General features: G+C 52.1%; 2 protein-coding genes across 6 annotated transcripts in view; one reads left to right on the forward strand and one right to left on the reverse strand.

Moving 5' to 3' along the window:
* Positions 1-19461, forward strand: part of CBFA2T2 (CBFA2/RUNX1 partner transcriptional co-repressor 2) — a 65640-nt gene extending 46179 nt beyond the window's left edge. For 3 of the 4 annotated variants that reach the window (XM_052790036.1, XM_052790052.1, XM_052790059.1), the window contains exons 2-11: positions 1635-1778; positions 5626-5867; positions 8051-8140; positions 8723-8904; positions 9550-9803; positions 10494-10579; positions 11707-11902; positions 13660-13728; positions 14094-14284; positions 16426-19461. In XM_052790036.1, the coding sequence (XP_052645996.1) occupies positions 1635-1778; positions 5626-5867; positions 8051-8140; positions 8723-8904; positions 9550-9803; positions 10494-10579; positions 11707-11902; positions 13660-13728; positions 14094-14284; positions 16426-16716 (1745 nt within the window). In that variant the 3' untranslated portion in view covers positions 16717-19461. The remainder of the gene's footprint in view (positions 1-1634; positions 1779-5625; positions 5868-8050; positions 8141-8722; positions 8905-9549; positions 9804-10493; positions 10580-11706; positions 11903-13659; positions 13729-14093; positions 14285-16425) is intronic. The other variant, XM_052790044.1, reaches the window with a different exon arrangement.
* A 1767-nt stretch (positions 19462-21228) lies between these two features.
* Positions 21229-23008, reverse strand: part of NECAB3 (N-terminal EF-hand calcium binding protein 3) — a 29595-nt gene continuing 27815 nt past the window's right edge. For both annotated transcript variants that reach the window (XM_052790076.1, XM_052790085.1), the window contains exons 12-13: positions 22805-22896; positions 21229-21906 (exon numbers count right to left, since the gene is read on the reverse strand). In XM_052790076.1, the coding sequence (XP_052646036.1) occupies positions 21878-21906; positions 22805-22896 (121 nt within the window). In that variant the 3' untranslated portion in view covers positions 21229-21877. The remainder of the gene's footprint in view (positions 21907-22804; positions 22897-23008) is intronic.

The raw sequence follows: 23008 nt of genomic DNA on the forward strand, positions 1-23008 counted from the left end.
CCCTTTAGCTGCCTCACCGAGCAGCAGTGCTCACTTCTGTGTGAGCTCCCGCATTCGAAGTGGTGCACTTGGCTGCTGCCCTGAAGGTCTGGCAGACTTTTCCGCTTGCCAAAAGCCAACAACTGCCTGAGAAAATTCACCGGTCCAAAGCCCGGCTTGCTTGCACCGCAGAGAGGTGAAAGATGAGCATCTGCACCTCCCTCACCCCCTGAGCCGGGGTGCAGATGGGCGTGCTGGGAACCCATCGGCGTTCCTGTGTGGGGACATGCTGGAGCGTGGTCACAACTCGTTAGCGAGCTAATTGAGCGAGGCGAGCAGCGGCTTGAGGAGCAGGGAGCGGTGACCGTGTTCTTGGAGGGGCAATTGGCCTCGCATCGCATCATCTGGGGTCGCAAGCTCCACAGCCAGGTGGGCGCCAGAGCCGCCGGCAGTGTGACGTGGAGCACCCCTGGGGGGTTGTGTTGGCTCCCATGGGAGCTGCACTTGTGGAGATGCTTAGGTTTTGTCTGCTGAGCTGTCTGGTTTTCAAAAACAAAAAGCCCGAAAAAAATCCCCCAAGCCCCCTAAGGCTTGCATAAGCTCATATTTCCTCCCTTTCTCTCATTTTCCCCCAAGGATGCCTTTTGAGGCTGATTTCAGCCACACTGGAGCCAGGAGCCTGGCCATGCTGTTTGGCTGAGTTAGGACATCCCACCAGAGCTTGGGTCCTCAGGAGGGACCCTCAGAGGCTGAAAAAGAAGCTGCAGTGTGAGCTGGTGCTGTATTAGACACTAGAGACTCCACACAGGAGGGAAGGTGTGAATAGCTGATGTTGGCTCATTTTTACAATGCTGTGACCATTTTGGTCACTTGCTGACACAGCTGCTGCCAAAGTTGCACCAATGCTCCCTGCACAGCGGGCCGGCACCCACCCAAAAACCAGGTTGCCTGTTGCATGGCTCTGAGCTGGCATTTCCTCCAGAGAAGCCGTCTTAGGGCCAGGCAGCATGGACGTAGGGTGCGTGCAAGGCTGTGCGTATGCAGCCATGGGGAGGCTGCACTGGGCAGCAAGGACAGAAATCCCTAGTGTAAGGGAGAGGAGGTGCAGCAACATTTAATTTGTGAGGTTTTTTTAAAAAGCGAACGTGCAAAGCTGGTCAGAGAGCTGTTTACCAAAGTGGCTGCTTCAGAGCATGGTTTTGCTGGTCGGGGAGCAGGGCTGGAGGTGAAACCTCAGCAGCCCTCACCAGTGCCACCCTGTGCATGCTGCCGAGGTGCATGTGGGCATGCCTGGGGAGTGCTGAGGGAATCTTAAGCAGGGGGAGAAAGCAAAGCAAACAGCAGAAATACTTTGAGGAAGCATCTTTGGGCACAGAGGGTGAGAAGATGCCATTGAGAGACTGGAACGGTGAACACAGGCATCCTGAGCCTGCCTGGCAGCATCTCAGGGACACCCACTGCACCCTGGTTGCCTGCCCACCGGCTCGGGACCATACCTGCCTCCCCTGTGGTGGCATGGGGCTATGCAGACCAGCTTGGGAGTCTTGTCCCCCCCCAGTCCCCTATCTTCACCCTTGCAACTGTACTTCATGTGCTGGGCGGGGAAATGCTTGTCCGTGACTGTCACTAAGCGTTACCACCTTCTCTTCGTACAGTTGCTGGTGAGAAGAGGGTGCCAGTGATGCCTGGATCGCCCGTGGAAGTGAAGATACAGTCCAGGTCCTCTCCTCCCAACATGCCACCACTGCCACCTGTGAACCCTGGTGGCCCCCGGCCAGTGTCCTTCACCCCAACTGCACGTAAGACCCCAATAACGCTGCTTTTCCCTGGGACCAGCTCGAGCCGGGAGGAAAGGTTCTGCTTGTAGAAGTCACCAGGGATCTCAGCCATCGGCCAGGGCTGCTCGCCAGCATGGTGAGCGTTAGTCATGCTGTAAGGAAGGGGCGGAGAGGGACGGGCTTTCCTGCTGTTCTGCTATGTATGCAGGATGTATAGCAGGGTCTGTAATCCCTCCCTACCCCCCTGCCTGCTCCTGCCTTACTCCTGGTGCTATCTTGAGTCCTTCTCCTTGCAGGTGCAGCCTTGATTTCTGCCATAAACTCTATAAGAAATTGAAGTCTTTTATCAGGTCAGCTTCAAACAAGCCAAGAGCTAGGCTTTTCACTGCATCCTCTGGAGGAGTTAATTCCCGCTCTGCTGTATCTCACTTTGCAGACAGTGTTTCTGTAGCTGAGATTAGAAAGTTTTCCTTTTTTTTTAATTTCCCAGCCTCGGAAATTCCTTGCTGTCCATCCAGCTTCTCTTTTCTCCATCTTCGCTTTATAATCTTTGCTATTAAACTGCAGTAGATTCTGGCCCTGCCCAGCTGCAGCGCAGACTCATGCCCACTTCTTCTGGCAGGGGGTTGCACAGAGGTGACTCTGCAGACGGGATGGACATACAGCCTTTTCTCACAGCCTAGAAAGAGCACAGACTTTTTTTTTTTTCTCCCTTAGCCAATATTTCAGCCACTTAATGTATTTTAAAAAACATCGTTCTAGAGCAAAGCTGCTTTACTTTGTTGGGAATGGAGTTACCTGACCCCGGCATGTGGCATGTACATATTTTCCAGGCTTTCCTCACCTCTTTTCCCCTGCGCTGAGTATCTCCCTAGCTGGTTCTGCATTGCTTTGCTGTCCACGATGGTGTCTGGGATATCTCACTTTCACACTGGCAGTGGATTTCGGAGATTTACAATCCAGCCTCTTTCAGGACACACACTAATGCATTGCATGATGCTGGCAATAGCGCTAATCGCCGGGTTATCCCGCCAGACACGTTGTCCCCATCTTTATGCACTGAGGGGTTTTTAATGGCTCTCCTTTTGCTCAGGCAGAAAAAGACCATTAGCAAAGTGACAGAAATTAATTTTTCCAATGAGATTGCTTGGCATACTGCTAAGGGCCAAGGAGCCTGAATCTGCTGATCGCAGATGACTTAATTGCTCTTTCCAAGAGAGATGCGAGATGCAACATGTGGTGAAGTTTATTCTTGCTTTTTACTTCTCAGTTGCACCAAAGGGTCTTTGTCAGAGTCAGTGGGTATGTATCCAGCCCTGTAAAAGCCCATAGCTTGGGCAGGCAAGGAGGAGCATGCTGGAGGAAGGCCATGCCTGCCTGCAGATCAGTAACAAAAGGGTTGGAGAAACGGGGAAAGCCTTTGAATATTGAGGTCCTAAGGCAGAATTTAACAGAGCAGCCCTAGAAGATGACTTTTATGTTTCCAGGAATTTAGCATCCTCCTCTCCCCCCACTTGTAATCCCACCAGTCTGGGTACGCCACCTCACTTGCTTCATCACTGTCCTCTCACCTGGAAATAGAGGCCCCAGCCCAGCTCTGTGGTCTGTGGCGGAGCAGATCCTGGCGACGCGCAGGATCAGATAACTGCCAGCTGCCCTGCGGTAATGCCGTTTGCAGGAGGGTCAGGCAGGGTAAGCCTAAAAATGCAGAGAGCGGTTACGGGGCTGCATCTAATGGCAGCCCCGAGACGACTCGGCTCGCTCCGCTTCTGTGGCATCACCCGAGTCCATCAGCCTCTGCTGTTCCCATCCTTGGCAGCCTCTCCCAAGGGTCCCCCACAGCCCCTGGATGGGTCACACAGTCCCTGCTCTCCCTAGGTTTAAATTTGAAAGAATAAGAGAGAGCAAAATAGAGAAGGGGGTAAAGCACCTTGGTCGCAGCTGCTGGAGAGTGCGGAGCTGCACAGCCCTCCTCTGTTTGAGAGAAGCTTCTCTGGGTGACTTACCCCCCTATTTATAACACGCTTATCATGAAATAAATGCTCTTTATGAGTAATTGCTAGAAGCCTCGCCTTTCACATAGCTCTGTGTTTGCTGGTGCTCCGTAGTAGCTAACCCTGCGAGTACATGCTGTCTCTGCAGGTCATCTCTGTTCATTTGCTGCTTTGGGGAGGCCGGTGTGGACAGGAGTTTTTCAGGTTGCATTGGTCCATAACAAAAGGTGTGAGCTTGCTTTGCCTTTGCACTTCCATCCTCTCAATCCTGGCCTTTGCCTTCATTTCATCATCTCTTTGTCTATGAAAGGACACATCTTTGTTATGCCCCAGAAGAGCCTGTCACCCCCCTGGTTAGCAGGAACCACCTTTGATGGTCTCTTTAGCCTTATCTTTCCCTTGCATCTTAACTGACTCTGGTTAATCTTCTCCGGTTCCCTGCCGTGCTCACCATGGCAGATCCAGGTGCATGGAGCCCTTCCAGCCTCCAACCCTGGTGTGCCCCAGAGCGGTTTAACTGTTCAAGTACGTCCCGCTGCCTTCTCCAAAAAACCCTCACTGGGGTCACGAGGATTTGGTATGATCCTTGTGAAGCTGCAGCGGAAATTTTGGCATCTTTTTTTGCAAGCTGCTGCTCCATCATGGTGCGTGCCTTCCCCTGCCCCACATGCAAGGAGCAGCTCTGCCAAGTGGCTTCAGTGCTTCTGCTCTAAGCGCTGTTGTTTGAAATGGTTTTTATAGCTTGCAGCCTTCTCTTCAGTGCTTGCATCCATAAGGGATTCAAGGCTGGGCTTTTAAGGATAACCCAGTGGATCAGCTAAAACTATATTTACGATGATGTACTTTTCACCTCTAAAATGCTGGGTTTATACTGAGTTGGGGCCCCAAGTGCACAGCTGCTCTTCAGACAGGGCTCTAGATTGCACAACGGCGGCGCAGGGATGTCAACAATTTATTCTAATCCCTTGCCGAGTTCCCAAACTTCCAGCCCTTGAGTCTGTTTCGACATGCTTGCCGCTTACAGGAGGTGAAGTTGCAGATGGGACCAGGTTGGAAAAAACAACCATGTTTGCAAAACTGCCTGTAAATCCCCGGGGAGGTACAGCAGGCAGGCACAGCAGGGCAGGATGCTGTCAGCCATCCTCCAGGCAAGGTGGAGGCACCTGAGCTGTGGTATCTGCTAGTGGGTGTAATGAGCACTGATGACTCATTGTAAAGGATGAGGCTGGGAAGGATCCTTGGATCGTCTGGTGTAATTTCAGCCTGATACAGACCAGAGAACGCTGCTCGGGCTGTAAACTTTGAGCTAAAGCACATTTAATTCCTTAGGCTGAGCGTGCCGCAGACTGAGTCATACCTCGGCATTGGCTTTACGCAGCCTGACCCCATGTCCTCCCAGGCCACTTCAAATGCAAATGGCGGTGTGCCTGCTCTGCTGAGCCCTAATCCTGTGGTGTTCAATGGCCCTGGAAATGAAGCTCGCTGAGCGGAGGCTGGCGGAGGAGAGAAATGCCAGGGAAGTCACTGGCTGTGGTGTAAATCACCACTGAGCAATCCCATAAGGAAAACTCCTGCGGGTGCCTTGGCTGGGCACATGGTTCTTACGTGCTGGTGGCTGCAGAGCATCCCCACAAGCTCGGGAAGGTTGAGAAGGCACACACATTGCCCATGACCAGCTCCATAGCTGGGTGCCCTCCGGCACGGCGCGCATGCTCTGCTCTGGCCATAGCCCCTTTTCTGGTTCTTGCCCTGTTTACTAGTGGTGATTAACCACCAGCAGCAGGCCCTTGTGTGGAAGATGAATCCTCTTAAACACCAGACTGCAGGGACGTGCCCATCTGATGCTCGGTAACACTTCTGTCTCCTGTTTGCAGTGCCCAACGGAATAAATCATTCCCCCCCAACGCTGAATGGGGCACCATCCCCACCCCAGAGGTTTAGCAACGGTCCTTCCTCCTCCTCCTCCTCCTCGCTGACGAACCAGCAGCTCCCGGCCACGTGCGGTGCCCGGCAGCTCAGCAAGCTGAAGCGCTTCCTCACTACCCTGCAGCAGTTCGGCAATGACATTTCGCCAGAGATTGGGGAGAAGGTCCGGACCCTCGTCCTGGCACTAGTGGTAAGCCCTGCATGCTGGCCTGGGCTGCCTTGCTTTTGTCAGACCACTTTGGCGATGGGATCCTGGCAGGCAGTGCGTGCACGTGTTACACAATATTATCTGTTTGTGTCTTTATAAGCAGAGCTGTTGACTGAGCAAGACTGTGTAATGTTTAATGCTTTCTGCTAAACTTGTTGTCTTCCCTTTTCTTGTCTTCAGTGGGTTTCAAAAAGCTGTTTGTCCAGTGGCTTTGGCATGAGCTTGGGTGCAGCTGAACTTAAGAAAACTTGGAAGGATTTGGACTAAGCTTTTCTATAAAGGCCACAAGTCTGGTGCCATGGGCTTGCTGGAAGCTGTGGGCTATGCTGGGCTTCTCCATTTCCCCTTGCAAATGAAACTTTTCACACAATTCAGAGGAGCCTGTAGTTTTGTACTAGGGAAGTGTTTTCTTGCTCATGAAGATTTATGATTGCTTGGCCCTGACTGTGGACCAGTTTACCTCTGATCTGTTTCAATACAAAGAAATGCCAGTTCCAGCCACCACTTTGTTAGTGCTGCCCTGACTTCGGTGTGCTCAAACTCAACGCTGCTTTGCTCAGCAAGGCAGCCAGGTGTAATGGAAAAAGCAGGGATGCCGATCGGGAACTGGGTCCCGGCACTAGCAGGGACTTGCTCTGAAAAGCTGGTAGTGCTTCTCCACTCCTCGGTGTGTAGAGAATATCATGACACTTCAAAGATTTCATTTATGATATGCAGTGAAGTATTTAATGGTTTTTTTTCCTCTTTATGGGCTGCTCCTGCATGTCTTAGACAAGCCCACTAGCACGGCAAAGTTGACTATTGCCAAGGTCTGCAAAGGATGGGAAGGCTGCTGTTGCAGAATAGGAGGTCTGAGCTTCTGCTGTGCTGTTGCTTTTCTGATTGCATATTTGCCTGCATTACCAAAGGTGTTGATTCTTTGCTTGTGATAGTCTTAAGGTGCAGCTACAGGAATAGTCTTGGTAAATAACTTGTATGTATCTTCTGCCCTTCTTCTGCACTCCTACCCTTGGATTTGTGAGAGCTGGAGTTGGTGGCAGTGCGTGCATGCATAAACAGTGCGTGTATGCGCTCCTGCCCTTTTGCAGCTATGACAGCTGAAAACACCCTTCAAAAAACAAATGAACAGGTCTTGCTGAGGAATTGTGACTAATATTTGCAGGTATACAAACTGACTGGTAGGAATGCTGTGCAAGCCCATACCCTGGACCGAGACCTTGGAACACAGCACCACACGCCTGCCTGGCTGTGGTCCGGTGCGGCACCCAGCGCTGCTCCCAAGCTGATCTCTGCTTTTTGGCGGGTTTCTTTTGAGGCTCAGCATGCAGTGAAGGTAGCTAGAGTGCAGGCAGCCTGGAGTATTTCTGCTTCCAAGGTTGGCGTGGGCAGAGCAAACGTGGGTCTGTCCATGGCCTTGGGGGCTTTCACAGCACTTAAGCACCGGATGCAAAATGCTGCTGCTGCTGAAGAAGGCAGGCGTATATATTTCCATGGGCGTCGGGTAGTACCTTAGCTTACCCTTTCGGAAAGGAAATAAGCTGTCCAGGTTCCTCTGACTGTCGTTCTCACCACTGATTGTGGTAATTGCTGCAGGGATGAACATTGTATGTGCGGGTTATCAAATGCTGCTTGTCCCAGGGAGCACCCAGCCTAAAGGGCCACAGGGGATGCAGGGTTGGGCCAGGAGGGGACCATGCCAGTGGGATGAGCAGTGGGCTGGTGGTGACTTTGTGGATGGTGGATGGATTAGATGAGATGAGCTGAAAGGGAGGAAGGAGGAGAGGAAGGTGTGCAGCTCTGAGCAGCTGGAATTGCTGTTTGGCTCCCCGCAGCCTGCCACAGGCCACCTGGCCAGGGTACAGGAGATGGCAGCTGGGTCCTGCTGCCTCCTCAGAGCCAGTCCCTGCCTCCAAGCCCCAGAGCTGGGAGGATGCTGGGCCGGGCAGTGCCTGGCTGTGTGCAGCATTCGCCCCTCGCCTCGTGCAGCATTTCTGCTCCATTGGCCTGAGTCTTTTTGGCTGCATTAGGCAGGATCCAATGCAAACATTGTCAGTCCTGTAGTGGCAGATGCAGTCTCCCTTCCAGTTCTGTTCGTTTGGAGCCGTTTCCCACGTGTCTAAAAATAAGAACAAATTGTCATTTCATTTCTTAATTTCTTTTCTCAGAACTCAACGGTGACAATCGAGGAATTTCACTGCAAGCTCCAAGAGGCGACGAACTTCCCCCTCCGGCCGTTTGTGATTCCCTTTCTGAAGGTGACAGGGAGCTGGTGGGGCTTGCTGACGCTCTGTGTGCCGGTCTGTGCTGCTTGGCAGCATGTCATTGCTGGGAAAGCTCTCATTTCAAGCACCACGACAATTTTGTTAAAGTCCAAGACAGACTGCACAGACCGTAGCGGTGGCCATGTGGGACTGGCTTGCGGAAAGCTAACGTTATAATGAGTGCCACATATGTCTGCTTGTATGTTAGGGATAAAGGAGACAAACCAAGCTCCATTCAGCAGCTTCTGATCCTATAATCTTATTTGCAAATGTTCAGATCTAGAATATTTGAAGTGTTGGTGTATGGAACATGTCTGGGGTGGTTAGATGCTGGAAGCACAGAGCACTTCCTGGGACACTTGGTTTTTGGGTGCACCAACATCAGGTTAGCAGCTCTTGAGAAAACACAGCTAAATCTGACAGTGCAGATAGCAGGAGCTGGAGGATCCTGAGTGGAGGTCACTGGCTCTAGGTGTTACTGCTCTGAGGGATTATGTGTGCAGAGCAAACCTTCTGCGAACGGCTGGAAACGCCTGCCCGTAGCCTGCATAAACCAGACCCATGCTTGTTTTCCAGGCCAACCTCCCGCTGCTGCAGAGAGAGCTGCTGCACTGCGCCCGGGCTGCCAAGCAGACGCCCTCCCAGTACCTGGCGCAGCACGAGCACATCCTGCTGAACACAAACACCACGTCCCCTGCTGACTCCTCTGAGCTGCTGATCGAGGTGAATGGGAATGGGAAGAGGCACAGTCCGGACAGGTAAAAACAGCTATCATCGCTCTGCCAAGTTCTTGAAGTTGTGAAATTTTTTTCGACTTTGCTGCTGTCAAAGCTTCAAGCAGCATCCAGGGCTAAACCGTAGGATCTTATCAACTCCCAACAACTATGCTGGCTGTTAATAAGATATTGATGATTGTCCTCCTGCACCGTGAATTCAGGTTGGGATCCTCTTTCAGGCAGGTTCTATCCCAGAGGAACTTATTGCATAGCACTGAAAAGCTAGTCTGGAGAGCCGAGCAGTTCTCCACCTCCATGGGCAGCAAGCGGAGGCACTGTCAGGGCTGGGAAGGATGCAGTTCATTTTCACCACTTTTTTTATTCCAACTTAAAAGTTGTTATGTAATTATGTGGAGTGTGCCTCAAATTTATAAAAACTGTGAAATTTTAATTTGGTCACGCTCAGAAAAATGAATCACAACACTCGGGCATCTTGAACTTTTTCTTTGACAGGGTCATTTTGTGGATTTGTTCACAAGTTGAGCATGTTTGGTTTAGCTCCCTGCCTTTACCCCCCAGTAAAATCATTGCTGCCCAAACTCTGCTGTTTCAAAATCTGCATCTTTCCCTTTCCAAGTACGTTTATGCAGTGCTAATGAATACCTCTTTTTGCTGGTGTGGTTGCAGAAGGGAAGACAGCAGCTTTGAGAGGGAGCCACTGCCGACAGAGCCTCCAGCCAAGAGGGTGTGCACCATCAGCCCTGCACCCCGGCACAGCCCTGCCCTGACAATCCCCCTGATGAATCCCGGGGGGCAGTTCCACCCCACCCCACCACCCCTCCAGCACTACACCTTGGAAGATATCGCGACCTCCCACCTCTACAGGGACCCCAGCAAGATGTTGGAGCACAGAGAGATTCGGGACAGGCACGGTGGTCTTGGTGAGAAAGCCGGGAGAGCTTTTAGTCGTAGGAGCTGTGAAGTCCAGCAGCTGAGCTTTGGCATCAGTCCTTGCTTGGCCACTCGCACCCAAAGCTGTGTAATGCTGGGCATGTCCTCAGCAGTGATTTTGCAGGGAATTTAGAGAAAACAACTGGCCATGGGAAGTTAAAAATGGGAAGATTGAGAGTTTGTATTTCCCCGTATAGATGTAAAGGCTGGAGCCACTGAGGATGAGGAGGAAGGACCTGGTGTTTGAGTTGAGTGGAGGGCAGGGAAATAGAAATTAACCTTTCCAAGATCACTAAAGCGGAAAAGCAGAGCCTGACCCCCCCCACACCCTGTTTCTTCCTGGGGGTGCATGGGATGTGCATGCTGTGTTTCCAATAGGGAGCCTGAATCACAAGCTCTGAGCTCCTGTGGGTTTATAATAAGGGAGCCAGGTCCCCAAGCAGGTCAGATCCAGACCCGTGAGTGGATTGTAGCACTTCCAAGACAGTGACACGGACAAGGATAAAAGCACCGGTGTGGAATTGTCCCTGTAGTGCTGCCTCCTTGAGATGTATTTTAAAATTCCAGCTATATGTAGCTGGAAATACAGCTCTTCATTATCACTTTGGGGTCACCTTCCCTCTCCAGCACTGAAAGCACTCGGTCCATCTAATCGCTCTTCTGGCTGTGGTTTGTTGCAGGTTTGAATGGAGGATACCAGGATGAGCTGGTGGACCACCGCTTAACAGAGAGAGAGTGGGCTGACGAGTGGAAGCATCTTGATCACGTAAGGAATGGCAGGAGGTGTGGGAAGCTCTGTGGGACGCAGCAACCCAGTGTTCCACCTGCTCCAATTTGTGATTTTCTTGTTGTTGATACCATATCCAGGCTTTCTTAGTGGCTTGTAGAGGAACAAGCCACCACAAGAAGGTGGACGGTGAGTAGGGCAGATAGGAGCAGTAGCACTTTCCTGACAGATTTTCTCTGCCTGTGGTCAGTGGAAGCCAAAATCACTCTGGACTAAGCATCTGGAGTTGGGGAGCTTCTCCTGCAGAGCATGGCCATGTGCTGCCCTGGCTGTCTGAGCAACCAAACCCAACCTTGTCCCTGCATGGGTCTTTTCTGCCACAGCCCTGGCCAGCACTGGACCAGCAAGTGTGCAGATGTGCTATGTGCAGTAAGGATATGGTGCTTACAAAATAAGTAAACCCATCATTATTTTTTTAAAAGACTTTTTTTCCTGAGGTGCCAGCCTTTTATGGGCCTCAACTAGGCGCCGACAGCAAGACTTGGTACTTCTGGCAGACTTTCTGCAGTCAGCTTTTTCCCTCTGAGCAAGGCTGCTCATCCAACCACTCCACTGGAGAGTTTCCCCCAAAGAGAAGGGATTGAAATTCAGCTTTCATCATAAATGCAGAGACCTCATGCTTGCTTATGCTGTAAAGCTGATGGTTTGGGTTTGTTTTTTTTTTTGTGGGGGAGGTCAAGTAGAGGCCCCATATCTGAATATTTGAGAGTTAGGATGTGGCTGCGGAGAGCTAGCACCAGGTTCACAGCCAACCCTTGCATGGGCACCCTATACCCATAGGAAAGTGGTGGCTTTTTTCCCCTCCACCTTTAGGAGCATGGCCTGAAGGTGTTTAGCTACCTCCTGTGGTGACCAAGGCCTTACAGTGCAGGTGTGACCACCTCCTTCCCACCTGGTGCTGCATCCCTGCTTGTATCGCTGCTGTGCATACAGGTACAGGACCCAATCTTACCCGCCTGTATGAATACTGCATCATCCAAAATACCGTGGTCGGAGCCTGTTCCTGTGAAATGACCTCATGTTTCATTTTCCTGGGATGGTCCCTTGGACAAGAAATTCGGGAGATGACCTCTTGAGCAGGACTGAAAACTCATTCCTCCCTGCAGGCACTGAACTGCATCATGGAGATGGTGGAGAAGACCCGGCGCTCGATGGCCGTGCTGCGGCGCTGTCAGGAGGCCGATCGGGAAGAGCTCAACTACTGGAAGAGGCGGTGCAGCGAGACAGCAGAACCACGGAAGGCAGGCAGTGAGCTCATCTCCAGGCAGCACAGCCCCAGCAGCTCCGACTCCATCAGCAGTGGTAAGCGAGGGGTGGGTGTGCTGCGCCAGGTCCTTTTTAAGTGTCTAATGAGGATAAAGCTATATTAGGCATAAAGTGATGATAATATATTCAAATTATTATATAAATTGAACACTTAAGCAGTGCATAGCTGTTCTCAAAGCTTTGAAGAGAGACAAGTCATCGGACACGTTGAAGCTCCTGGGTGAGCTCCTGAAAGCAGCATTTGCTAACGTCTGAAGGCACCTTCGGGGGGCAGCAGCAGCAGCTTCTGCTAGTCCCAGGAGAAGAGCATCTTCCTTGTCACTGAGCCGTACTTGCTGACCAAACCGAGCCAAGTTCATCCAAAGCTGAGAAACCAGGGGGTGAAAAGGCAGGAGAGGTGGTTGATTCCACCCCTCTTCCCCTTCCAGTTTGTCTTGCCTAAAGGATTTTAAATGTCAGGGTCTACTAATTCTAAAAATGCCAAAGACTGCTGTAAGTCTAAGAGCTACTACCTGAGTTACTAATTCTATTTTTATATCATGAGTCAACTTAACTTTATTAAAGCTGACTATTTTTCCCCTCCAGTATGCAGGGGTTTTGACCCTATACAAGAAATAAGTCTAAAATGGTGACTTTATTCATTTGGATGTAATTCTGATTTCCATCCAAACAAATATGCTGCAAATCAAATGTTGAACAAAAAACCAAAACCCTGATCATTCAATAATAAAAATGGATGTTGTCTAACAATAAGAATAAATGTAAAACTAAAAACTCAATTAGATATATTCAACTTGTTTGTATTCAAAATAAAGAGTGAATCCTCCTGCAAGGAAACCAAGCGCCCATGGCTCCAGCTGTAACTGCAGAGCAGGCTGGATGTATGCAATGACCTGATGAGCACAGCTGGCTTTTAGCCCTTCTATATTTAAGTATATTGTGACTAATACACTTACAGCCCCATGTTCTTAAAGGTGATGTAATTTAAATTTTTTTTTATAAATTGGGAACGTTGTTGATGCTTTCTCCCCTCATGGGACCTAGGGCTAATTTTCAAGCTCCATTGCTGTTGCAAGAAGGTGCAGTTAAACATCAAGAAGCATCCCAGGTGTGCAGCAGGCTTAAATAACCTCACCGCCTTCCTGGAGTGCTTTTGTTCTCCCACCAGCCTTTGACATGAATCAGTTTTTGTTCTGACCCTTCAGAAAGTTACTGTGAAGCCTTAAAAAAAGGGATGCAGATAAAACACAGGATGAGCTTCTGAAAAGCTTCCCTATGTGACTGCAGTCTGTGTTTAGGTCCTTGTGTGACTCTCCCCATCTGTCCTGTAGGCTCTTTGTAGGCTTAAGGGCGCTGGGGAACGTATACACCTCTTGCTGTAAGAGGTCTTGCAGGACAGTTTGTCCATCAATTCAAGCCTTTGAATTGCCCCTGGGAGTGGAAAGTGCTGTGTTTAATGTAAACTGCTGGTCATATAGATTGATGCTCAAAGTCGCTGGACAGTGCAGATGTTTGATGGCATGTATTTATAAGCATTGCCGGTTGTTATAGAGTACCAGGAGATGGAAATGGGTTATACAGTGGCATAAATTATGCAAGGCACTAATTAAATGTTGTAATTTATCATCTGAGTGTTTGATGAATGGCTTCAACTGTAGGAATCCTGTGCTTTGAGTTTTAGCTGGTTAATTCTACCCTGCCCCATGATGTACCGAGGTACTGCTGGGCATTTAAGCAGCAGTTGGGTGAGACGAGGCTTTGCCAACCTTTCCCTGTGTCCCTTATTCCAACAGATTCATTGCGGGAGTTCAGCAACAGGTCGGGAACAGGCTACGTCACTGAAGAGATATGGAAAAAAGCTGGTATGTGTTTGCTAGTAATCTCAGCGAGGGATTCTGCCAGGTCGGTTGAGATAAACACAGATGCTGCAGATTTGCTCTGCAGAAACAGGAGAATCCCAGCCGCAGGAACACCCCAGGATGTGCACATCTGGCTACCAACAGCCCCGGCCTGGGTTTTCCAAAGGGCTCTGCTCCTTCTGTATGATGCCAGTGGGGATCCTGTGAGGCTGAGCCTGGCCTTGCCACACGCAGGAGCAGTCATAATGCTGGTGCTGACCGTGACCCACAGACATCCCAGTCACAGGGAACACGCCGCTGCCTCTTGATGTCTCTCAGAGGCTCACCATGCTCCTTGGGCGGGTTGTGAAGCTGCTTTTTTCTTCCAGAAGAAGCTGTGAATGAGGTGAAGCGCCAGGCCATGTCGGAGGTGCAGAAAGCGGTGGCGGAAGCCGAGCAGAAGGCATTTGAGATGATTGCCTCCGAGAGGGCTCGGATGGAGCAGACCATCGCAGATGCCAAGCGCCAGGCCACCGAGGATGCTTTCTTAGTGATAAACGAACAGGAGGAGTCTACGGAGGTAAGGTGCCAGGGGACCTCCTAGGAAGGGACTTCCAAAGACTCACAAGGTCTCCAGGTCCTGCCTTGGCAGTGACTCAGAGCCTGCGGGTCCCCTGTCCCTTTTCCCTTTTAAAAGTCTCTCTCCAATCAATAACTAAAAGGATGCATTGGTACCCTAAAAAAACCATTTTGCTTTTGATTTTGCTGGCAGGGGAATCGGCCTAAGTAAGTTACTAAGCCTCATAACACCTAGTGAGATATTTGCATGTTGGAAAAGAAGGGATGACTCTTAGTTTGTCATAGCCAGCGACACCTGCTGAATGAGTGTCTCAGAGAATTTCTTTCTACTCCTCAATTGTTAATTACCTTCACTGTTCCTTAACTGGAAGCTCACTTCATTAAGCTTTGGAGATCTCAGCTGGACTGGACAAGGAGAATTGCATGGTTAATTCCTGCATCACCACAGCCCAGCCACATGTGGTTTGCTTCATTTTATTTTCTCCACACAAATGCAAGAGCAGAGGCTTTGCCTCTGTTTCTGCCAAGCAAGAATCTGATGGGAATGTGGAGTTAATGTCCACTGGGGCTGTGTGGGCAGCAAGTCTGTTTCCCTCCTCCTGTGGGATTTCAGTTCACCCTGCTGACCAGGGCTTGGGAAGCTCTGGTGCTGGGTTCCCATGCATGGCAGGAACCATGTAAATATTAGGTGTTGTTAGAGAGAAGTATGTATATACTCTGATATTTCCCAATTAAATCACTGAAGGTTTAATGTACAAGTTGATAAACATATGATGGGAGTGGGTGGAACTGCTCAGGAAGCCATGGAAGAAATGAGACAAGCAATGATTTCTCCGTAGGGGAATACCAGAGGAGTGTCCTCCTCCTCCAGCCGTCCCGGGGAGCAGTGCTGGACCTCGGCAGCAGCCGAGCATCCCCCCGCCAGCACACTCCCATGCAAGCCCCAGAACCCTTCTCTAAAGGCCGTGTTGAAAAGCTGTCACGTATTCTGGCATGCTGTGTAAGCTTTGAAATACAGTTTAAAAACACCACTTGAAGTGTAAACAGCTGTAAAGCAGTGACCCAGTTTTCCAAGAGTTACCGCAGGCTTTGGTAGGGGTTTTTTTTGGTCACGAGTCCTGCTTCTCCTGGAGGACTGAGGAGCCTCAGGGACACGCTGGCTCTGGAGCAGCTTGCTCCCGACCACCTCGCTTTGGTGCTTCGCTGCTAGCCCATAAATCATCTCCATAAGTTGGTGGCTCCAGTGCAGACCCCAGGAGCGGGGAAACTCACTGCCCTTCCGCACAACACGGCTGTCCGATACAGGCCAGCATCTCCCACCACCCCGCTTTCCTGTTTCAACAGCTTTTTGCTTGTGGTCACAGAAGGGGTGGCCAGCAAACGGTGCCCCACTGGGCAGGGTTTTCCGCAGCTGAACTTGCCCTCCCCACTATGCAATGGCTAACGTGTGAGTCCAGCTGCAGGAAAGCTAATCCGCCTGCTCCCCTCCTCGGAGCAGCTGCAGCCGCAGCTCCCGGCGCTGGCCCCTTGCCCCCGCGCTCATAAGGAAGCAGTGGCACGCCGTAAGCCCACCAGCTGATGCCTCTCCCAGCGGCCAGAGGGGCTTTGCTCCGCTTCCAGATTGAAGCTCAGGCTCTGGCAGTGCTTCCACCTGTCTGGGAGGCTTTCAAATGAGCTTTTTCTTTTCCAAATTAGCCTGCTCCGACCTCTTGTGCAGCTAGGCAGGGTGCAAAGCAAATGGTGCCTGTGCAGCACGCTGTAATCCCTGCAGAGAGCACTTGGCTGGGAGCAATACCAAAATAGAGCTGCTTAAAACAGGAAATAAAAAGACCGAATAGCAGCATCTGCAGCGTGTTTTTTAGTCCTTGCCTGCTGTTTCCTCTCTGTATTTGGGCGGATCTAGGGGAGAGGATATGGCCGGTGCAGTCTGGAAGGCGGTTTTGGGCAGAACGGAGGAGTAGGGGTTAGTACCTTTGGCAAAGGGCTGTGAAATAGAAGGAATTAATGGTTTGCTCATTTTAATATTACTAAATCTAGGCCAGAGGGCAATGAACAGTCCCCTCCAGAGCTGTTGAGTCAGCACCATCCTGCAGCTCTTGGAAACTAAACCCATTTTCAAGTGTGGCGTCTTTGGTCTTGCAGAGTTGCTGGAACTGCGGTCGCAAAGCGAGCGAGACATGCAGCGGCTGCAACATCGCACGGTACTGCGGCTCCTTCTGCCAGCACAAGGACTGGGAGAGGCACCACCGAATCTGTGGCCAAGGCCTGCACGGCCAGAGCAAGCCGCTGGCTCTGCCCACAGGCCGATCAGCAGCCACTGCTGCCAAGAGCCTTGACGGTGTGCCCAGCCCGGCCCTCGAGAAGACTTCGGCGACCACCTCCCGGTCCTCCACCCCGGCATCCGTGACAGCAATAGACACAAACGGACTCTAAACGGGAAGTTTTGGTTCAGTCCATTTGATTAGTTCCCCTGGGGTTTTTTAAGCTGAAATAACCCCCCCCCAGCAACTTGTATCACTTGACATATTTGACACATCGCGCCGCCTCCTCAGAGCGCCAACACTTGGGCTTTGCCATCTCATTCTGGCTTTTTTCTTTTGTGGCTTATGAAGAACTGGGGCCAGCCTTGCCCGCAGCACCTCCGTGCCCGTCTCTCTGCAGGGGGGTACCAGAGCATCATTCGGGACCTGGAGGAGGCCAGGCACTTGCTCGGGAGGACCTGGACCCGGTGGAGAGCACTGCCAGCGCACACGGGAGATGCTGAGCCCCATCCTCATGGGTCAAACGTGCTCAAGCTCCTTTCCTGAGGTGCCTGAGCCACCTCCTCCTTCAGCTAACTTTCTCCCATAATAAGCATCTATCTTTTTTTCCCTTGCTCCCAGACAGCGGTGTCTCAGATGGCCATGCTGGCTGGTTGTTGCTGTGAACAGACCGGAGCCAATTTCCCAGCAGGAGCATCTTGTCCTCTAGTGCAATGGCAAAAGCCGAGCCCTCTTCTCTTCTGCCTGCAGGTTGGTGGCTGATGATTGCAGAGAGGGAGGAGAAGATTCGTCTGCTCTAAACCAAATGTCAGTACCAGGGAGGTACGACTAGTCGCTTCTGGATGGCCTGGTTTTAATCCTGTTCTGTGACGGGACAGACAGTTGTGTGTTACCCTGGGTGGGACCTTTGCTGGGGGAAAGCGCAGAGCAAATCTGGATTCGTTGCGGGTGGTTATTGCCCTTTCCACCTGGGTACCGTTATTTTGCTATGCAGAAAGTGGTTTTTTTTTTCACTGCATGGAAGTTGTTGGTTTGAGAGTTACTGCCGTTGTTTTTAACCACAGAGATCCTCATGTGATTGTGATGGATTACTTATAGTCTGTTCTCTTCACACGCATTGGCCAAACTATTAAAATAAATGCAGGACTTGGTGTCCTATGTCAGTTCTTACCCCCAACCCCAGGGGGCTCCTGCAGTGCTGCTTGGACGCCAGCTGCGCTCCTCTCCCTGGAGATGCCCAGGGCTGCACAGCCATCACCGCCTTGTCCAGCCTTCGGAGACTTGAAGATGCAGGCTTGGAGAGCAAGGTCCGGCAGGGATGCCATGGTCAGCCTGGGAAGATCCATTGCTTGAAGCATCCCTGCTGTGGTGTGGAAGGAGGGATTCAGGGCAGCGCAAACCCTACAATGGACACTGACCCTCAGAGCGGCTGTTTTGGGGCTCGGCGGGGCTCATCTCGGATGCTTCATGGAGATCATCAGAGGTGCAGCCTGTGGGAGGGATGGGCGTGTGCCCCCTGGGGAGCCACACCGATTTCCCACACTGCACACGAACGGGCTCTAGAAAACCATCTATTCAGCAAAGCTGTGTTTCCGTGACTGTTTTTCGATTGCTGGGCTGGAGCCCAATGAGGCGAGTAATTCCCAAATTATTTTTGATTACTTTTTCAATTGGAGGCGAATAATAGAGATGTAATGAATTGTCATTGAGTTTGCAGTGGTGTAGCTGGCTGCTGGCTGCTCGGGGATGAGAGAGTGACCCACCAAACTAGCTTTGTCCCTTAGGGAAAGCTGTTTCAGAAGCTGCTGTCATGGCATAGAGTGGGTGATTCCTGTGTCTGCAAGGTTTTATTATGCAGAAAAGCCACAAAGTCGCCTGGTGTTCAAGACAGTTCTCGAGTGGCAGTTGGGAACCTCTCCCCTGTGTCCCCCAGGAGCTGGCGCCGGGACTCCCAGCTGCAGCAGAGCCCTTTGCATGGACACGGCTCCTGGGAGCCGAGCACAATGGTGCTGTGCTGCTGGGATTAAGGCAGCCCCGAATGGGGTGTCACTTGAGCCACCCTAACCTGCAGCAGCAGCGAGGCCACAGCAGCCTGGGGAAGGTGACACCCAGCCTGCAGGTGTTCACCCCAAGAGAGATGGAGGCAGCAGGGTGAGCCCCAAATTGCGGCAGCCCCATGCTGCCCTGCCTGCTGCACCCATTGCAAAGGTCCTGGGAAGTGGCTCTGTCCAGGCTGCTGCGGCAAAGCTTAAAAAGATTTGCTGTGCTCAAGTCTGTAGCGTGGAGAAGGATGGCATGTTGAGCGGGGAGGAGCAGAAAATGCTTCAGGCTTGCAAGAGCACTGGGGCGGGGGGGCTGCCCTTGCACACCCACTCCTCTCCCCAGACCCAGGGGGCTGAAGGGCTTTCCTGCTGTAAGGGGACATGTGCAAATTCGGAGCAGCCTCAGGTACACAACGTCTGGTTGCAATGTGCCAATCCCCACCTGCAGTCCTGACCTAACACTGTGGGTCAGCGGCAGCCAACTGCCACGAGGTCGGATGCAGAAAGGAGGGCAGGGCTGGAAGAAATTGTTTGTAAATAGATTGTCTTCCATAAATCTCATGCAACTTTGATGGCCGTATACTAAAATTAACCCCAGTGTAAATGAATGAAATACTAACAGTCATGATTAGAACAATTGTTTCTTTTTTTTTTTTTTTTTTTTTTTTAACATGGAATGATAAATGTGAAATTTGGACAGGGGAAGACATTGGGTTGAGGTTTCTATTTTTTTTGACATTTAATTCTGTAATAGAAATTTGTTACTTCATTTCTGTGCATAACTTATTTAATGTACAGTATAAAGGAACCCAAACTGTTACAGATGTATTTAGTTTGTTCTACTCAAAAGTAGTCAATAAAAAGACTATATTCATCATACAGCTCCCCCTTCCTCTCGCCGAGGGAGCAGAGGTTTGCTGTGGTACTCCAGCCGCCGTCGGGGTTTCTGTGGGAACGCTGCCGCACTGTGGCCTTGGCCAGGGGAGCTGCAGGGTACAAAAACTGCCTCCCCTGCGGTGGCAGGTCCTGGGGGGAGCCCCCAGCAAAGCCCAGGAGCAAGTGCAGGCAGAGCTGGCATTCACCCCCATACTCAGTAATTTTGGCTTCATGTTTAAATATGTTCTTTTCTGAGCTTTTTTTTTTTAATTTGAGCACAGACCAGCCTGCAAGGTGCTGTCACAGCTGGCTTGCAGTGCCACCAGCTGTGTGTCACCCCCAGCCACCTGAGGATGCCCACTGGGCACACCTTTGCCTAATCTGAGGATTTCAAGCTGAAGGCTGCTGCAAACACTAATCCAGTGGTTAAGAAATCCAAAACTGGGGGCCAAACCCCACACTAGTCTGCAGAGGCTGCTGGTGTCCTCTGCAGCAAGCCGAGCCAGCAGCTGGGGAACCCCAAAGCTGGTGCCTGCTGCAGCTCTGCCACGCGTGGGTGCCCATCTCTAACCCACCCCTGGCTGTGCCCCATTACAGCTTGACCCTTACCGACGGCCCATGGTGCAACTCCGGCCCCAGCACTTCCCCCGTCCCCTGGTGCATGGCCCCCATGGTGGGGGGGGAATGCTGCCTGAGCAGTGGGCTGGAGCTGCCTCCCCTGCCCTGTGATTACAGCAAATTGGGGCTTTGGCCAGGGAAATTGGCAGTTACCAATAATAAGGTAAATAATTGGGCACTGGGAGGATGGGTCCCACATAGAAACTGGGTCAGGCTATGTGCTCACCTCGTCCCTGGCAGGGGGCATTTGCTGTTTGGTCACCTGAGCCTGCCATGGGACGGGGTTTGATGGTACCTGGCAGCAGTGGCTGCTACTCGCCCTCCTCTAATGAGGTGTGTTCCTGATCCCATCTCTGCAGCTCACCCTCCCTGCACCCCAAACCCAGGGAGCCCCTGGGAAGCTGCTGCTGGGACAAAGCAAGCACCCTAAACCCAGTCCCTCCCCCCACCCCCAGTTGTGGCCCTACAGTACCGGGGTGGAGGGTGACACCATGTTGGACATGCCTAGCACAGCTTGTATGCAGTGTCCCGGGATGGAGCTGTACCCACTGCCCCTTCAGCCACAGATTAACTGCATTTTAATTACTGTACCCAGGGACTGGGGAAGAAACAGTCAATGTTTCTGGGAGGTTCTGTTCTCGGGGTGCTGTTGGGGAGCAGCATCCATGGGGGGTGGGAAAAGAGGTTGGGGGGGGGGGCAGGTATCCAGGTAAGTGAGGGTTGGGGTGCGGGCACACATGGTGAGCCAGGTGTTGGGGACAGGCAGGGGTGCAAGGACAGTGCTATTTTCCATACCAGGAGGCATTCACCTGTGGGCATCCGCTGCCCACCTGGTCCCTGCCTGCCATGCCCAGCCCTGCTTGCCCTTGGCAGCACTTGCTCCATGCTGTTTGCAACAGCGCATTTTACACCAGCTCAGCAGAGGATCTGCTTCTGCAGCACCAACAAAGAAACCCCAAGTGTGCAACCCATGGGCCAGGTGAGCTTTGCTCTGCTTCAGCCACAGGGGCTTCACTGCTCATCTTGTGCCCCCCACCACTGACCCTCGTCACCATTAATTCAGCTACAACCTCTTTCTGGCAGCACTGAAACTGGTGCTAACTCTGGTTTACATTAATCGAGCTGCATTGGATGAAGCAACAGAGCTATTAGCCATGCTCGCCTTCCCCAGGAGGTGTGCAGTGGTTTACTGGGGGGACATGCACAGCTGGGGGAGCACGAGTCCAGTCTCAAAGCCATTGCAATGGGACACCTTGCCAGTAATACTTAATTCTTTTTTTTTTCTATAAAACACTATTCACAATCCATACGAGGCAGCCTGGCTCCCATGGGCAGAGCCACTGCTGGCCCAGGGTGGCTCTGGCAGGCCGGGCACAGGGATGCCACAGCTGCCCAGAGCCACGTGTCCCAGGACCCTGTGGAGCCTTGGCCTGTCCTCAGAGCAAGGAGGAAGAGGAGCCGAGGTACGAGAGGGGCTGAGGGCTGCTGGGACACAGCGACCAGACCAGTGCTCCCCCAAGGGCTAGACTGCCACCCCCAAACACAGCTCCCATGAGCGCTGCTACGAGCACCCCGCTCCCCCCGGGCAGCACAGAGACTGGTGGGGGGAATAAATAAATTAACATGAAAAGAGCAAAAGGGTAAAACACTGCCAGGGACGATGGGCAGACAGCCCCCACCAGCTCGCAGGAGGGGACGAGGGACAGGGACGTGACGAACGCAAGGGAAGGTGACAGCTGTGATGAGGGCTCTGCATCTTTTTGCATGCTGACAGCATCCTGGAAGCGGCTGCCCAGGTCAGTTGTTGTTCATGATCCACCAGGAGGCTGGGGAGAGAGAGGGGAAGGGGTCAGGGATGTGCAGTCAGTGTTAAACAGGGGAGAGAGGTTAGGGGTGGCAGAGGCAGGGGATCTGGCCCTGCTCGGGGGCAGCTGAGGCTTTTCTGCAGGTCCCTGGCACCTGGCTCTAAAGCAGCCACCGCCCCAGGGTGGGGAGCGCAGATGGCCTGGAGATGGGTGATCCACTTGAGCTGCAGTGACTTCTGCAGGGGGGCACTGGGAATATGGTCAGTGGGACTGGCAGGTCAGGGGGAGCACTGCCAGTGGGGGATTTAGTCCAAATTAATCCGTGTTTCATGTTATTTTACACAAGACCCAAAAGTGGTAACAAACTGGGGCTTAATTTGGTCTTGCCTGTCACCAGGCTCTCCCAGTTCCTCATGTCTTGGTCAGATTTCTATTGGCACCATGGGGAACATGCATTTTTCCCAAGCTGATCTCTCCCCTGCTTCAGCACCACTGAGCTGTAAAACTGGACAGAGCCACTGGGACTGACACAGGAGGGCCTGTGCTTTGCAAAGCAGGTTCAGGGATCAGGTGAAAAAAACAAATGACGCATCAGGTGTATTCAAGACGGGGCTCAGCTTATCTGCTACCCACAAGTTCCCCCAGCTGCTTGGCTGTCCTGGCTGGAAACCATCCCCCAGGCAGGGAAGAGGCCCCGCAGGGCTGCCAGCACACACAACCAAACCTGCCAGGGGAAACGGGTCTCACCCTGGTTTGAAGAACACCATTTAGGTCACCCCAAGTCAATCTTCTGCTCTGGAGGGAGCCAAGATGCCTGTTCCCCGCACTGCTCCTGCCCTCTGCAGAACACCCCCATAGCAGCAGTGTGGGACTGTGGGGGTCTCGCAGCCCCCCAGGCCAGCCCCATGGCCCCCCTCACCTGGGAAGAGCATGGTGGTCAGCAGCTCCGGGGACTCCAGCAAGCTGATGATGGACCGCTGGAAAGTCTTGCTGCAGCTGGACTGCAAATGGCTGTAAAACAGTGTGCAGGTACAGGAGGGTGCAGGGCTTGTGCGTTGTCTCACGGTTGTAGGAGAGCAGCTGTGCGCTGGGATCCCTGCCCACGCACGGGGGACAGGGCTGC

Source organism: Harpia harpyja, chromosome 1 (genome assembly GCF_026419915.1).
Source record: "Harpia harpyja isolate bHarHar1 chromosome 1, bHarHar1 primary haplotype, whole genome shotgun sequence".
In the NCBI taxonomy this organism is placed as follows: Eukaryota; Metazoa; Chordata; class Aves; order Accipitriformes; family Accipitridae; genus Harpia; species Harpia harpyja.